Source organism: Myotis nattereri, assembly GCF_964212035.1.
Source record: "Myotis nattereri genome assembly, chromosome: 13".
In the NCBI taxonomy this organism is placed as follows: domain Eukaryota; kingdom Metazoa; phylum Chordata; class Mammalia; order Chiroptera; family Vespertilionidae; genus Myotis; species Myotis nattereri.
The window spans coordinates 43,735,747-43,753,531 of record NC_138088.1 but is presented as its reverse complement, the minus strand read 5'-3'; the positions used below and the strand labels follow the sequence as shown (position 1 = coordinate 43,753,531).

At 41.2% G+C, this 17,785-nt stretch overlaps 1 protein-coding gene across 2 annotated transcripts in view; it reads right to left on the bottom strand.

Annotated features, from left to right (window-relative positions):
* Positions 1-5,253: 5,253 nt before the first annotated feature.
* The window catches only part of BTRC (beta-transducin repeat containing E3 ubiquitin protein ligase), a 173,254-nt gene continuing 160,722 nt past the window's right edge, over positions 5,254-17,785 (bottom strand). The window contains exons 12-15 of one of the 2 annotated variants that reach the window (XM_081104786.1): positions 16,700-16,810; positions 15,211-15,289; positions 8,190-8,382; positions 5,254-6,280 (exon numbers count right to left, since the gene is read on the bottom strand). In XM_081104786.1, coding sequence (XP_080960912.1) covers positions 8,221-8,382; positions 15,211-15,289; positions 16,700-16,810 — 352 coding nt within the window. In that variant the 3' untranslated portion in view covers positions 5,254-6,280; positions 8,190-8,220. Of the gene's footprint in view, positions 6,281-7,664; positions 8,383-15,210; positions 15,290-16,699; positions 16,811-17,785 lie in introns of those variants that run through there. The other variant, XM_081104787.1, reaches the window with a different exon arrangement.

Below are 17,785 nucleotides of genomic sequence, written 5' to 3'. Positions count from 1 at the left end.
AGAGAGGCAGGCCTAGCCATAAATCTGCCCTCCCAGCCTGGGCTGGTGCTAATTCTGCAGTTAAGTGAGGGGGTGAGGAGGGCAGCAAGGTGGGACAGAGGGTTCTAGAGAGGGGTTATCTCTGACCCTGATGCCAGCCCCCTCTTGCTGGCATGGCCAGGCCCCCCTTTTGCTGGAGGAAGGGGACTTGCCTGGGGCTCACTTAAACGATGCAGGGGGAAGTACCTCAAATGTGTGAGGAGCTCTGGAGTCTCAGGATCCCTGAGACCCTCCTCCTCCTGCACAAGAACAGGGGCTCACTGGGGTCTGCGGTCTATGAGGGCTCAGCTCTTGGAAAGGGATTGGTAGGAAGGTCACATTTCCCAATAACATTGTGAGCCTTTGGTGTGGAAAGGGACAAGGAGGTTCACACCATGTGACCAAGTGACTGGTCATCCTATTTACTAGGTGGCTGCTAGTGATGGGTTCAGACAGGGGACCCGCGGGAGGCCATTCCTCAGTGGGGAGAACAAACACAACCCCAGGGCACCACTAGGGCGGCTCAGACACCAAACAAGGTGTGTGGGGACAGAACAGCCCTCCCCTGCCAGGGCGTGTGCCTGAGGCAGGGGAGGGCTCTCCACCTGGGCTTGGTAATGACCTCACTCCCCTCAGAGCTGCTAATTGAAAGCAAGGGGTGTGGTAGGCGCAGCGGGAAAGGTTGGGGGACTGAGAGGGTTCCCTAAGAGGCTCTGCTTCCATGGGGGGAAGAAAACGATTTCTCCTGGCTTCAGCTCCATCTCACCAGGCACCCACCCGGCCTCTCCTGCTGCTAACGAAGTGCCTTTAATTAGCAGCCTAATAAAATGCTCTTAATTGGCAAGAGCCAATCAGAAAGAAGAGAGGTCTCCTCCCCTTCGTCATTGTGGATGGTGGCGCAGCTATAGGTTTCAGAGGGAGAAGATTCCAGGCCTAGCCTGGCTTTGGGAAACAGTACCTTCAGGGCTGAGTCTTCCAGGGACGTGCCCTCCACCCCAGCCATCCTGGAGGAAGCTGACACTGGGTTTGAAGGTGAGATGGTAACCCCCTGGCCCAGTCTCTGCTCAGTACTGCCCAGCTGGCGAGTGACAACTGATTAGATGCCAGGGACCCGAGTGGTCACTGCTGACTCCTCCCTCCCTGCCCTCAGTTGTTAGGTAGATCTAGTATGGTCTTGGGCAGTGTGGGGAGCCCCTGTTCTTGTGCAGGTTCCCCATGTGCAAACACGCTGGGTGCACCTGATGCTCTGCTATGCCTTCAGCTCCAGCAGGGAGAGCTCTGCACGGGGGCCCTGTGGTCTCACAGTCTGATGCTGTCATGACTCCAGGAGGGGAGGAGAAGAAGGAGATGGTGTGTAACCTTGTGCCTACTTCGCCAGGTTTGGTTTCAGGAGAGAAGGCAGGTGGGTTTCTCCCAGATGGTCAGTGTCCCCTTTATTTTTACAGTGTGCTGGAGTCTCTGAAAACTGCTCCAGAGCAGTGAGCTCACCTACAAGTCTTCCAGAGGAGAACTTAACAGTCCTGGGTGTGGGTAGGGTTGTGGTAAGTTGAGGAGGCTATGGGGACCTGTACCCAAATTAGACATCAGTTTGACTTCAATTTAATTCAACATGGAACATTAATTATATGCTAGAGGCCCTATATTTATTCACGCCATTTGGCCCTGACTCCTCTCAATGTTGTTTTCTCACATTCCTTCAACTTGTATATCGAAAAACTCACTGTCCTACTGACGTTGGGGCAAAGAGACAAGACACTGGAAAATTCACTTTAATCTTATATTTGTAATTTAAGTTACTTTTTTCTGAACAGTTAAAAAAAAACAACAACCAAAACACACTATATTACCATGATTCTAGGTTGTGAACATATTGGTACATTGACTACACATCACCAAAACAGTGTCACAAAAGTCAAAGCAGTCAGCACTTAAGAGTCTAGAGAACAAAGGGCGGAACCAACTGGAAGCCTCAGGGAGCTCACAATGGCTGCCGGGCCTGCCCCATGGTTAGAGTCCAGTGAATACCCCTCAGAACAGTCTGGGTTGGGCTTGAGTCATCATTGATTTGGGAAGGTGTTAGTTTCCTTGGTACCCAGAGGTCTAACCCTTCTCGTTTTTTTCCTTCAAGAAGGGAAGGATTGGAGGGGAGGTGACGCTTTATAATGCTATTTACCACACTCATCCTTACATGCACACACGAATCAGGAGCTGAGAGAGCCAGCTGGGTGGGCTGTAGAGCACATCTGCCTCCAGGAAAACTTTAGTACCTAATCATAGGTACTCAACTTCCATAGAAAAGGTTTCAGGATATCAATGCATTAAGTTCCACTTGAAATCAGGTTGCCATAATCATGCTACCTTTCTTTTGGTTTCTCTTCTCAGTCCCAATAATTTGGAAGTCACAAACAAAGTACAAGTAAAAACAAGAAGCAGAACACAGCCTTATTCCCCTAAGAGATGGCTGTGTGGATAGAGCCCAGGGAGGACTCAGCCTGCAGGCTCTGGGGGCCCATGATAAAGTGAGAGCTACTCTAGGAGGGAAGAGGGGAAGGGAGGAGAAACAGGGCACCTTTTCATGTTCTGCCGCACGTGGAAAGTCTGAACTCATCTAAATGGGGAAGGAGATCAGAAATGTGGGTTTAAGTCAAATAGTAAACCTGATCATCAGAGAACGTGATGGTCACAGGAGGTGGCTATGTAAGCATCCCTTTTTCTCCGGAAAAGTACTTGGATTCCTCCATAACCACGCTTGCAGCCTTGCCCTCAAGCGGGCACCCTTCTGGGTTGGATTGCTCTCACTTCGGGCAGGAAGGTATTACCTTCTAAGGTAAATGGAGGACACCAAGAAGGTTAATGATACCAATGTCATATCTAGGAAAGAAAAAATGCCCTCATTATTTCCAATATTCCCCACCCCCTCCACCCCAAGCCTTTTGTTTCCACACACAATCAAATGCTAGATAAGGACACCAAGCCAGGAGAAGAGCGCATGTTTTCTTCTCTTCAGCTTTTGATTTTACAAAAAACAAAACAAAACAGGATTTTTCTTACTCAAGCAGAACGCAGAATGATTTAGGGGTCCCAGGGTCCTTTCCAGTTCAGAAACAAGTGATGAGGGCCAGGCTTGATTATCTGTCAACAGAGTTCCAGAGAGGCCCTATCTCTAGAGTTTCTGGCAGAGTCACCAGGATTTTGCCAAGGGACAGTGTAAAAGGCTTCCCATCCACAATCCACACCTGCTTTCAGACTGCACATAAGAGAGTGAAAGGATGTTCTCAGCGATGGAAAGACACACACGTGCAAGGCTTGCTGGTGTTGTCCGAGCAGCCCGGTGTGAGCGGAGCCCACGTGCCCAGAGCTCCAGGTGCGGGTGTGAGCGCACACTCCTTGCCCACCTTGGAAGGGGCTTCTTCCTGTCTTTAAGGAACATTTCTTTCACACCACATTGGAATTTTAGTGAGAAGAGACTGATCTACAACGGAGACATTTCATTTCCGAGCCCAGAGACACCTTCCGCTCCTTTTCTACCATTCCTTTAAATGTGTTGAGACTTTCTTTGTTTCTCTTTTTTAAAAAGGTCAAACTTTACATTTATTCTAGCCCAGTTGGGGATTAGTGATAATCAATTCCCACTGAAATCATGCAGAGATGGTAAGTGGGGTTTACTTTCTCTGGAAATGAACTTTTACTTACCTGATTATTTCTTCTACAATGAACTGGTAAATGACCCCCCGAGCTGAGAAATGTGACTGACTCAAGTTTTTCAGACCACTTAACTTCATTCCCATTTCCATCAGAGCAGAGGACAACTTGGGGAATATCGACAGAGCTAACTGCTCCAGGCTGAAGGGCCCACCTCGATATCACTTCTGATGTCCTGGACAGGCTGCAGCACAGTCTTAAAACAATCTACCTTCAAGTGAACTTCGATGGGAGAGGAAAACCCGTGCACCAATGAATATTCAACAGCTCTCACTTTAGAACAGCAGCATATAACAGAAGGGCTAGTAAAGTTATGGCTATTGGACAATATTTTTAAACAGCTTAAAATCCATGCCTCTTTAATGCCTGAGCTCAGGCTGATGATCTTGTGCCTCATCTGTAGCAAAACCCTCAACCAATCAAAAAGGCATTAATAGTCAACACAATGGACAAGGAACCATGAGAAGCAACTAGATAGAAAACATTTCTCTGTAGAATGGGTAGTTGGGAAAGGAATTATTCTCAAAAAATATTTCCTAGGCAATGACATCATTACACTGGGAAATACTTTCTGAATATAACCTGGAACTAAAAGCTTAAAAGCACTCATAAAGCAGGAAAGAAAAATGCATATGCATAACCTGCCCCTTAATCTGTAATACGACGTTCAGTCTGGGTACGTTTTAGGAAGGGGACACCTTTTTACAAATCAGCCTCCCCTTTTGCTGAACTAACGGGGGCCTAGCTTTGAGGTCACTTGCAACTGGCTCCCATTCCGCTCCTTTTACAGCCGCCAGTTAGACAGGGGCTTTCTTTTGCTCAACTGCTTTGATCAAGAATGGAAACAACAGGCCGGACAGCTCAGCTTCCAAAGGAAACATGAGACTGTACTGTGGCCTCGGGCTTTTGATGGGTGTGCCCAGGCCACCAGGAATGGCTGGCGCAGGCCCACTCCCACCCCAACGCTGGTCGTATTCCCTGTGCTCCCAGGTTGGGTGGCACAGGTGCCTGCATCTGAATCCCACACAGCTGCCTTCCAAGTGGCCAGGTCAGCCTGGCCCTTGCTGAGGTCCATTTGTTTATGTTATTAACTACCAGAGTTATTGGTTGGGGAGAGTGGAGAGTAACATATGACCAGGAAGAGGAAGAAAAGGAAAGCGAAGGCAGTTTCTGCCCCAGTAATAAACCCTGTGTGCCAAACTTCACCCTGATCTGCGCTCTCTGGCAGCTTTGCCCTTTGAAAATACCAGGTTTGGGAAAGCAGAAGGAAGGGTCTGCAGTGCAAGGTTGAGATGACGAGCTTGATTTTTAGAAATGGTATTTACTGGCCTAAATGAAAAAGAAATGAACTTTTAATCCCGACCACCTCTTAAGCTACTCTGATGGGTGGTCTTGGCAAAGATACAGGTGCCTGGGTGCTCACAGGCATTGATGAGGAAATCTGAGACGTGAAATTATGCAGAATGTACCAAGCGACTGGCTCCGGCCATTTCAAGCCTTTCTGTGGGCTGAGCCTTACCAGTGATTTAAGATGAAGTACAATGCTTTTTATTACACATCTAATTGTTAATGAGAGGAAATGCAATCAGCAGCTCCTTTTCACACTCTACATGGAATCGAGGAGACTGCTGAGTCCAGAAAAGATGTGGCCATTGATGGAGCCCAGGAAATTTCTGCCCCCCTTTTTGGGGAGAGGGTGTTAGAAGGAGAAGAGAGGAGAGTTGCAAATATGATGAAAGTACCATGTCTGAAAACGCACTGTTGTCATATAGGGTCACTTGCAGCAAAAGCCTCGGTTTGAAATTTTAAGTGAACAGCATTTAACTCTTCCAAGTGTTGCATTTTCTAGCCGATTTGCCTCATGCTAACTGAGGACACTCTCTTCTCCTTGTTCTTCTCAGGTGGCGCAGAGAACAGGCTGAAGGGGTGGAGGGAGGGGGAGAGGGACAGAAACAGAGAAAAGAGATGGAGGAAAGAGGCCCAGATCGTCAAGTGTGCTCATTCTTCTTGTCTCTCTTTTGCCCCAGAGGCTATATAGGAGCGCTGTCTCCTAAGCACAGTGGGCCTTGCTGAGCTTGCCAGGCGCTGGGCATTCCTGTAGTTCTCAGGGAGACACTGGGTGCTGTCTGGCTTGAAGTTGTATCCCCCTCTCCCCTGGAAGTGAGTCTCTCCCAGCAGGTATATAGGGAAACTAGTTCTTCTGCTTAACGGCAAAGCAAGAGAGATTCTGGCAAAACATTAAATATATTTATAAGTCATCTTTGTCTGGAACCAAATGAGGAAAAAACAGGTGCACAGGGGAAAGGAGGAGGGGAAGTGAGGTGAGGTTTAAAAGTTCTAATCATTCACGAAAGATAAAAGACATCTGATAGCAGCACGGAAGCAGTCAGCTGTGCTGAGTAGACCCTCCTGAGTCGACTGCAGACCACTGTGTCCCAACAGGAGTCTCAAAGCCCCACTCCTCAGCTAGTCCGGGGAAAGTGGGTAATATTTTGATTGTTACTGTTGTTGCTCATCCTGGTATTGGCAGATACGTTAAATACCGCAACTTTAATGAGTCCTGTGTGAAAACAGAGCAAATAATCATTAGTCCCTTTCCCTGTATTTCTCGCTTGCTCTATGAGAAAAAGAACTAACTTAGCTGTCAAACAGGAGAAAGGCTCCGAGGTCCTTCGTAATGCCTGCTCTTGGCCTGTGACCAGCAGGAGCTTCCGTGAAAGGCTACATGGCCTGTCTGGGGACTTGGCAGGGGGCTCACTGTCATGTTAAGGGCCACTATGCTTACACAGAGTGACTACAGTGGGTGTCTTCAGAGATAGATGTGTAGGTGGTGGCTGGATATGTGGCTTGGAGACTAAGGCAGAGGTTGGGACTAGAGATACAAATCTGAGAGTCATCTACACTGAGATGAGAGCTGAAGCCTTGGGAAGAGACAAGGCAGCCAAAGAAGGGAGCTTAGATAAGGAAGAAAGGCCTGAGACAGACTCTTATGGGATGTGTGTGTATGTTTTAGGGGTGAGAGGGGAAGGAGACATAAGCTGTAAGAGCATCAGGAACAATATTAAATATGGCAAAATGCCATAGAAAACTCAGGAGCAGAAAATTTTGGCAAAAGGAGGGGAAAGGTAACATGATTACAATATTAACATTAATAAACCACTTTTTACTAAGGACTTGTTAGGTGCTAGGCACTTTGCCAAGCACTAAGAATTTTACACATAACATTTCAATGTAACCCTCACAACAGCTCTGTGTACTATATACTGCAACCCTCATTTTGCTAACAAGGAAACTAAGGCTGTGGGAAGTTACTTGCCCAAGCGCACACAGCTAGAATTCTCACCAAGGTGTGCCTGTGTGACTTGGTTGAGGAGGCTGAGGGATGAGGAAGCAGCATGTCCTCTGTAAGACGTGAGCACTGATATGAGCCCCGCAGGGCACAAACCGCCCACTCAGAAGAACCACGTAAAAAGATGTGCAGAAAAGTGTACTAAATGTGCACTTCCTTCACAGCCATCGAGGCAAGTGTGGGAAATGAGAAATCACAATGATGGCAAGGCTCCCAGCAGTAGTGCAGTTCCCCCCAAACAACCATCACCGAATGTATGTGAATATACCACAAATAGATAAAGATGAATTTTAGGATCTCTTCCTGCCTCCGAGGGAGGATGAAGACTTGAATGGGAGAACACATTGAGTTCTCACCAACTCAGAGCCACTTCCAAGGTCAAAAGACAGTTCATTTTTAGAGGAGGTGGGGAGTGAGGATAAGGATTTTAAAAAGCTAACTTTTTAAAATCAAATGACACTAACAGAGCTGTGAGAGGCCAGCTTATTCACCATGAGATTTTCCCATTGGTACATTTGACTACCTACTTGATTTAACGGGTCTTTAATTATAGGTACTGGTTTAATCTGGGAACTACAAAAAGCCACAGGTTTTTGAGTCATTACTCTTAGTTTTGAAACTGATTCAAATCTTTCTTTTGAAAGTTTTTTGAATTTTTATTTATTTAAAAAAATTTTTTTGAGAGAGAGCATTGATTTGTTGTTCCACTTATTTATGCATTCATTGGTTGATTCTTGTATGTGCCCTTACCGGGCTGACCTGGGATGGAACCTGTAACTAGGCGTATCTAGATGATGATCTAACCAACTGAGTTGCCCAGCCAAGGCTAAATCTCTTACTTTCTGAACAATTCTATTAGGTAACTGGGGCAGGAATTATTAGTTCTATTGCACAAGGGTCATCTAGATCTAATTCCAGAATCATCTAGAACTGAGGCTGGCTTCCTTGATGAAGGCACCATCCAATATGCAGCCCCAGCCCTGTCTCATGGTGGCAGCTTCCCTTGCTTTACAGGACTTGGAAAGATAAAGGACATGAGAAGCTCCATGAACTAGCAACACCTTACAGCCAACATTCCATCTCCTACCCACAGTGCCATCCACACAGTTCTTTTTCATACCTGGGCAAGTATGAGGTCAGTATATGATTATTTATCTGGAGATATAGGTGTATGTTCGAGAAGGGGAGCGGGGGGGTTCAGCTTGGGCAGTTGGATCATTTAGAAAGTCCCAGATGAGGATTGTATCATCGTGTGAACTACTGACAATCTGGAATTCATCAAACTGGAGTCGGAAAACTCTTCCAGAATGCTCCTAAAGAAGCAGAAACAGAAACTTCTGAACTACTCAGAATCAAAAGGACAAATTCAGTAACATGTCAAAAGGAGTCTATGAAAAGGCTATGTTATCCTGATAATTTTCTCTATCATTTAGCTATTTCAAGAACACAGAGAAAAAAACTTAATTTGAATTAAAGGCAGGATGAAAAAGTCAAATACTGGGCAGTTGATTTCATACATAATCAAAGCAATATTCACTAGAGCTGAGGCATGCCCAATAGCATGCCAGTTTCTCACTGCTAACTCTCCTAGGCTGAGGCTGAACCAGACCATTCCTCAGTGCTTCCCTGGCCTTAGCCTCTCTCTGTACCTCTAGGGTTCTTCTACAATTAGAGGCCAAGGACTGATAAGCAATAAGAAGTGGTGTGCTGGTAAGAGTTTATCAGCTAGTTAACTCTTCCCAATTGCAAAAGCATCTGCACATTTTCATGGTGTAAATATTCCTACCCTGGCTCTAGCTGGTTTGGCTCAGTGGTTAGAGTGTCGGCCTGTGAACCAAAGGGTCTCAGGTTTGATTCTGGTCAAGGGAATGTACCGTGGTTGCAGGCTCCTCCCCGCCCAGGCCCTGGGCGGGGCTTGTGCAGGAGGCAACCAATCGATGTGTTTCTTTCACACTGATGTTTCTCTCTGTCTTTCCCTCTCTCTTCCACTCTCCCTAAAAATCAATGGAAAAATATCCTTGGGTGAAGATTAACAAACAAACAAAAACAAACAAACACAAAAAAACAAAAATTCCTATCCTGGCCATTTTCAAGCTACCTATATGAGGCCAACCAGACTGCAAAAATCATAATTTAATTGAATCTCATAAGCAGTTATAAGCATATTTTGTATACCGTTGTAGTAACCACCATCCTGATCACTTCCAGTATCCCAAAAAGCACTCTCATGCCCCTTACAAAGTCGATACTAACTTCACCCCAATGCTGTCATCAATTCATTTTTCCTGTTCTTCGATTTCCTATAGATACACTCATAACAGAATGTATTCTTTTTGCCTGGTTTCTTTGACTCAACAGTGTAAGATTACTCTCTGTTACTGCATCCAACAGAAGTTCATTCTTTTTTCATTTAGTTATTACTGGTTGATGTTCCATTATATGAACACACTATACCTTCCCGTCTCCTTTGGTGGATATACAAGGCTGATTGTAGTTTTGGCTATTATAAATAAAGTTCCTGTGAACATTCATGTCTTTTGATAGATTTATGCACTCATTTCACCTAAGAGTAGAACTGTATGTTTAGCTTTAGTAGATATGGTGAAGCAATTTTTAAAAAGTTGTGCAAATTTATACTCCCACCAGCCATGTATCAGAGTTCCAGTTGATTCACATCTTCAACAAATTGATACTGTCAATCTTTTAAATTTTAGCTATTTTGATAGATTTGTAGTATAGTGGTATTTTATTGGAGTTTTAATTTGCATTTTTCTTTATGAAGTTGAAACAGTTCCTCTCTATTTCTAGTTTGCTGAGAGTTTATCACGAATAGATGTTAGATTTTGCCAAATGCATCTATTGATATAGTCATGTGCTTTTTCTTCTTTAACCTTTGATGTGATGGATTACATTAACTGGTTTCTGAATATTACACCTGCTTTGTATAACTAGAATAAATCTTACTTGATCATGATGTGTAATTCTTTTTATACACTGTTGGACTCAATCTCCTAATATTTTGTTAAAATTTATCTTAATATAAGTTACTTCATTTTATTGAGATTTGAAAAATACTGGCATACCTTTAAAATAGTTTCAGAAATTTCCCTTATTGTGAAATCACTAAACATAAGGAGAATAAAGATCACACTTAAATCTGAAGCAAATGGTTTACAATATTACCAAAAAAGCCTACCTAATAAACTCATATTAGTTATGAAATTGTGTTTTATTTTCTTATATTTTTGTCTTGTTTTGGTATTATGGTGATTCTGGCCTCCCAGAGTAAATTAGGAAGTATTCACTCTGCTTATATCTTCTGAAAGAGATTCTACAGAACTGGTATAATGTCTTCCTCAAACATTTGGTAGAATTCACCAGTGAACCCATTTGGGCCTGGTGCTTTCCGTCCTGGAAGGTTATTAATTATTGCTTCAATTTCTTTAATACATTTATGCCTATTCAGATTGTCTATTTCTTCTGAAGTGAGTTGTGGAAGATTATATCTTTCAAGGAATTTGTCCATTTCATCTAGGTTATCAAGTCTGGGGCATAGAGTTGTTTATAGTATTCCTTTATTATTATCCTTTTCATGTTCATGAAATTTGTAGTGATGCAAAGTTGTGCTTAACATTCAAAAATCAATGTAATAACCAATTAACAGAATAAAGGTAAAAATATAAGATCATCTCAATGGATGCAGATAAAAACATTTAACAAAATCCAACATCTATTTCTAATAAAAACTCTCAGCAATCGAGGAACAGAAAGGAACTTCTAATATCCCGATTTTATCTACAAAAAACCTAAAGCTAACACACACACACACACACACACACACACACACACACACAATGGTGAATGACCAAATGCTTTTTCCCCAAGAAAAGGACATCCACTGTTAATTCTTTTGAACATTATACTGAAGATCTTAGTCAGTACAAGAAAACAAGAAAGAGAAATAAAAAAAAAAAATATATATAAAAAAAAAAAAAAAAAAAAGAGAAGAAAGAGAAATAAAGGTACACAGGTTGAAAAAGAAGTAAAAGTATATTTGTACATACTTGCAATGAACAATCCAGAAATTTCAAAATACTATTTATAACAGCATTAAAAATATGAAATATTAGAGATAAATATGACAAAAGACGTATAAGACCTTTGAAAGCTATAAAACATTTTTGAGAATTTTTTAAAAGACCTAAACAAATAGAGAGACATACTGTATTCATGAATCAGAAGACTCAGTATTTTTAAGAGTTACTTTTCTCCAATCGAAATTGATCTGGATTTAACATGATCCCAATGAAAATCTCAGCAGGTTTATTGGGTGGAGGTGGGGGGTAAAATTGGCAGATTCTAAAATTCACATGAAAATTCAAAGGACCCCAAAAAACTTTGAAAAGTACGAAGTTGAAGGACTTATACTACTAGGTTTCATGAGTTATTAAAAAGCCGCAGTAACCAAGTTAATATGATACTGGTATCAAGATAGACAAATAGACAAAAAGATCATTGGAACTGAATAGGTCCATAAATAGAGACCCCCACATATATGGTTAACAGGTTTTGACAAAGATGCAAAGGCAATTCAGAGGAAAAAGGATAGTCTTGAATAAATGGTACTGGAACAACTGGATATTTATATGAATTTTAAACCATACCTCATATCATCCACAAAAATGAACTCAAAACTCAATAAGAAACCCACTCAATTAAAAAAATGGGCAAAAGATTCAAACACACACACTTCACCAAAATAGGTACGTGTTCAAGTAAACACATGAAATGATGCTCAACATTAACATTAGGAATATGCAAATTAAGATCACAATAAGGTACCACCGGACACTTGGAATGACTCACATTAAAAAGACCGTACACTAAGTAGTGGTGAGGATGTGGAGTAACTGCACTGTTGTATTGCAATGTTAAATGGTACAACTACTTTGGGAAACAGTTTGGTAGTTTCTAGAAATATTAAATGTACATTTACCATATGATCTAGAAATTCTGCTCCTAGGATTTATCTGGGAGAAATGTAAGCTTATGGTCATATAAAGATTTGCACATAATGTTTATAGAAACTTTATTTGTAATAGCCCCAAACTGGAAACAATCCAAATTTTCACCAACTGGCAAGTGGATAAATTGTGGTATAACCATACAATGAAATACTACTTAGCAATGAACTACTGATTTACATCAACAACATAGGAGAATATAAAAATAATTAGACTTAATGAAAAGAGGCAAAAAAGAGTACATACTCTTTTTTGATTCCATAATTAAACCATAAAAATGCAAACTAATCAACATTAACAAAAAGCAGATTAGTGGCTGCTTGGGGACTGGAGCAGGGGGAAATGGGCAGAATGGGAAGGAAGGATTACATAGGAGGCATGAGAATACGTTCATTATCTTGGTTGAAGTGATAGTTTCATTGGTATGCACATATGTTAAAATTTATTAAGTTGCATATTTTATTGTATGTTAATTATATTTCAACTAGAGGCCCAGTGCACAAAAATTCGTGCACTCAGGGGGGTCCCTCAACCTGGCCTGTGCCCTCTCACAGTCCGGGACCCCTTGGGGCATGTCCACCTGCCGGCTTAGGCCCACTCCCCAGGGGATCAGGCCTAAGCTGGCATCCTTCTGGCAGCCCAGGAGCCCTTGGGGGATGTCCGACTGACGGCTTAGGCTCCTGGAGGGAGTGGGCCTAAGCCATCAGCCGGACATTTTTAGTGCTGCCGAGGAGGTGGGAGAGGCTTCTGCCACCGCCACAGAGCTTGCAGCCCTTAGCCTGGCTTGTGGCTGAGCGGAGCTCCCCATGTGGGAGCTCACTGACCACCAGGGGGCCGCTCCTGCATTGAGCATCTGCCCCGTCCTGGTCAGTACATGTCATAGTGAATGGTTGTTCCCGGTAGTTCCACTGTTAGGGTCAATTTGCATATTACCCTTTTATTATATAGGATAAATCGCTTTTTAAAAATTTAAGACAACTCAATAAATGAGGACAAGATTTGAACAGACACTTCACAAAAGAACATGAAAAGATGTTCTACACCATTAGTTATCACAAAAATGCAAATTAAAACTATAACCATTACACTCATTCAAATGGTTATTAATTAAAAAAACCCTGACAATACTAGCTCTGGCCAGTGTGGCTCATTTGCTTGGGCATAGACCCATGCAACGAAAGGTTGCTAGTCTGATTCCCGGTCAGGGCACAGGCCCAGGTTGCAGGCTCGATTCCTGGTAGGGTGCATGCAGGAGGCAACTGACCAATGTTCGTTCGCATCAATGTTTCTCTCTCTCTCCCCCTAAAAATCATTTAAAAATCTTAAAAACACACACACACACAAAACTGACAATACTAAGTGCTATCAAGGATGTGGAAAAGTGGGACTCTCATACACTGTTAGTGGAAATGTAAAGTGGCATACATTTGCAAACTTCCAAAATGCCACTTTGGAAAATAGCTTAGTACTTCTTCTTCTTCTTCTTCTTTTTTTTTAAAATATATTTTATTTATTTTTTACAGAGAGGAAGGGAGAGAGATAGAGAGTTAGAAACATCGATGAGAGAGAAACATCGATCAGCTGCCTCCTGCACATCTGGGGGGGATATGCCCGCAACCCAGGTACATGCCCTTGACCGGAATCGAACCTGGGACCTTTCAGTCCGCAGGCCGACGCTCTATCCACTGAGCCAAACCGGTTTCGGCTTAGTACTTCTTTTAAATTTAAACATACACTTATCATAGAAATTTCAGTTATAGGTATTTACCCAAGAAAAATGAAACAATATGTACATACAAAATCCTGCATGGGAATGTTTTCAGTATCACCAAAAGCTGGAAACATTCCAAATGTCCTTAAATTGGTGAGTGAATGAACAAATTGGTTCATCCACGCAATGGAATACTACCTAACAATAAAAAAGAACTTAGTACTAACACATGCAATAACATGGATGAATCTTAAATGAAGTAAAAAGAGCCAAAGGCAAAATGCTACATACTGTATGATTTAATTTATATGACATTCGTAAGACAATAAAACTACAGGGACAGAAATGAGATGAATAGTTGCGAGGGGGGTGATTCTAAGGGACACAATTTTGGGGAAATGATGGATATTTTCTATGATTTGATTGTGGTAGTTACACATCTGTAAAATTCATAGCAGTACACTAAAAATGGACAAATTTTGCTGTATGTAAATTATACTTTAAAAACCAGACCTAGATTAATTGTAAATGAGTGAAAGTACACATTTTAAAAAACATGTGCGAAACATGAAAGTAAAGCATGTATTGTACTGAAATAATGAGCTTTAAATCCAACAAGGAAGACAAAGAAATGTATCTCTCTTTTTCAGAGCAGGGAATACCTAAATGTTGAGCCAGGATTCAGAATACTGGACCTTCAAATGCTTGCTCTCATCTTTTCCCTGAGTTGTACGAAAGACTGTCTTCTCTAGTGCCCTACCTAATCTTTTTCTAATAGAAGCAGCTTTTATATTGAGAACATTTTCTAATCTAGGCCTTTGGCATGATAAAGAATTTAGTGCTTTTGAAGGTGATATAAGATCTTCTTGAGTCACTTTTTCTTCCAAATGTCAAGATGTTCAGGCAAGGGAGTATATACAAAGAATAAAAAAGATGGGATTCAAGTTGCTGGAGACAGCATGCCTTGAATAGGATGTAGAACTAAGGGGCTGACCAGGGGTCCACACAGACTCCCATGGCACTTTTTGTAGGCACAGGTGTGCAGGTCCTCAGATTCTGGACAGGTTCCAATTTGAGCAATTATGTTCCTTCTCCCTAAGAACCCCCTACTGTTTCTGGTGGATACAGAATTCTTATTCACTTCCTGTACTAAACTGATGTGGAGAGTTGCTGTGCAGCTGTTAAACAGCTGCCACATTTCTCTCCATATATAGTCTCTAAAGCACTTTTGGATGAAAGGCGCTATATAAACATATTTTATTGTCATGTATTGGCTGCCTTTCCACTTAGTAGTAGGTTTTGTGAGGTTCTAACTATCAAATCCAGATCTGTATTCCACAGCACATCAATGTTTAATTTCTTCTCCTTCCTACCCCCCAACTTCCCTTAAACAATAAGACTCTTACCACAAGAGTCCGTAGACAAAGAGTCCCTGCAGGAGCACGGGGGTCCAAAGCAGCTACAAGATCCCACACTTTAATTTTCCTAAAGACCAAAAAGGGGACAAAAATCTTAATTAAAAGCAAAATTAAGGGAGCACAGGAAGAATAGCAAAACGTCATGGCAATAAATATGTATGGTGAATATAGTTTATATAATAAATGCAGCTCACAGGAATATATAAAAACTTTTTTGTTTTGGAGACTTGGTTCTTATATTCATTCTTGGTCTTAACAGGGGAAAATATATGTAGTTAACCTAAAAACAAGAAACAGGTTAGCTTTAACCAAACTGATGAAGACAGTGAATGGCAAAGCTACACTATACTTTGGGGCTAAGAGAAGATCTTATACATTAGGCCTCTTAGTGACATAAGAAATCACTTAAACCTATAAACCTGTAACTCTGAAGCATCTTCGCTTTGGTCAGTTCTAAGAATGGCCCAGGTCACATGTACCAGAGGACTGGGGTCCATTTAAGAGTTCTGGAATTTATATTAAGAATACTTATATTTTGATTTAAGAAAGAAAAGTTTAGCCCTTCTAAACTTTTAATTATAGGTCATGTTTCCTCATGATAAATGACCCATAAAACCCAAGAAAGGTGGATACATATCAAAACCTTGGGAGTGAGAAAATGTAACCTTGGACCTAGCTGGAACATGTCATCACATCCTGAACACTTTCTCAAGGGTATGAGAGTGATCGCTGACTCAAAGCAGAAGTAGTAGGTCTGCTACACTTCCTGCTGCTTGAATTGTCTTAACATATCAGTATAGTCAGTTCATACACTAAGATAATGTTAAGTTAGTTTCTGATATTTAAAAAGCTGCCAATATTTGAACTGTAGCTTTGTACCCTGACAAGAAGAAATGATAAAGAGGTCTTCATAAGTGAATATACTTTTATAAGAATTTACTATGTGCTTAGCATTGCTAAACATGGGATCCATCCATAGGAATGGATTCTATATTCACCGGAAATTGGACTAAATAAAATAAAAATTACTGAACTCATTGTAACTGAAATGCTACAATGAAGCAAAGACAAGGGAACTGCACTTTTGGAAACATTCAAAGATATCAAAATTTAAGATCCTACCACATTAAGCCCCACAGATATTGCCCTCCAATGTTTTAGTTTTATAGTAAGTCACTATTTTATATGTATATCCTGTTATACTGGATTTGTCTAATTCTTTGCTTTATAGGGAAAAACGGAAAAATATATAACCAAAATCCAAAATATCAGTAACAATCACGAGCAAAAAAGTGCAATTAAATAATTGGGAAGAATATTTTTGAAAGAGTAAACAAAGGAGAGGTGAATACATAAATCAGACATAAGAACTACTGTACTGGGTCCTTCCTGTGAAATCTATAATCTTTTAGACACAAGGAGAAGCTATATTTAACATCCTAAGGCAGGAGAGATTAAGATGTAGATACAAACTCACCCATCATAGGCCCCACTGACTATCCTCTTATTATCAAATCGAATACAGCGCACCAATTCCTCATGGCCTTCTAACACACGTAAACACGCACCACATTCTATGTCCCATAATCTGGAAAAGAAAACTGAGTCAAGTGAATTTTCATATATTCATTCCTAAGCTTGGAACGTCATAATAATATACTTCAATGTCTTTAAAAAAGTCCCCAAAATAAATCAACACCCATGCAAAAATGTACTGCTTTCGATGTAATTTATTTTCTTTCTGCCATCTAACTCAGGTAGAAAAATATATAATTTAAGTTCAAACATAGTATATATTTTCAATGCTTTATATAATTTTGTAACCACGGTCTTCAAGGCATAAAAAGGATGACTTCAATGGACATAGTTGCCTGTGAAGGAAATGACCAAGCCAAGAAAGACAATGCTTCCTGAAATCACCAATAAGAACGAGATGAAGAATGCCAGTGACATCCTGACCTCACCTCTTTCCTGAGGACACTCTCTGCTTTCACCCATTGCAGGATAGTCTTTCTCATTTAATGGAAACACAAAAGAAGTTCTCAAAAACTTCTATATGCTAATATACAAAAACTGTATGCTTTCAGACCAAACCAGATGATTTCTAGGAATGATAATTTCATCCTCTTAGTACTTTGAAGGAATTGAGAGGATTGATAAATCATCCAAATACAATTTAAAGATGAATTTGTTCATCTTTGTGATGGGAAAACACCAAAAATACTTCAATTAGTGGATTCATTATAATTTCAGACTGGTAACTCCCTAGCCAATTACGCAATACTAAGAAAATAAAATGCACACTTGCTAGTAGGGAAACAAATCTTGTTTCCTTTTTTTAGACCATGGGCAGAGAGAAATCGCCTTTAGCTATTTATTAGCCCTTTCCAACTGTAGACAGGTGAAATTTAAAGAGAAGGGCTTTCAACCTCAATCTGCATATCTCTCTTGCCCACTTCCTCATTCAAGCAGTACCTTTTAAATAGGTCTATCTGGTGATAAAACTATTACAGGAAGGAAATACATCAACAAAAGGATTTGCTGTGCTGTCTCTCTGCTTGGG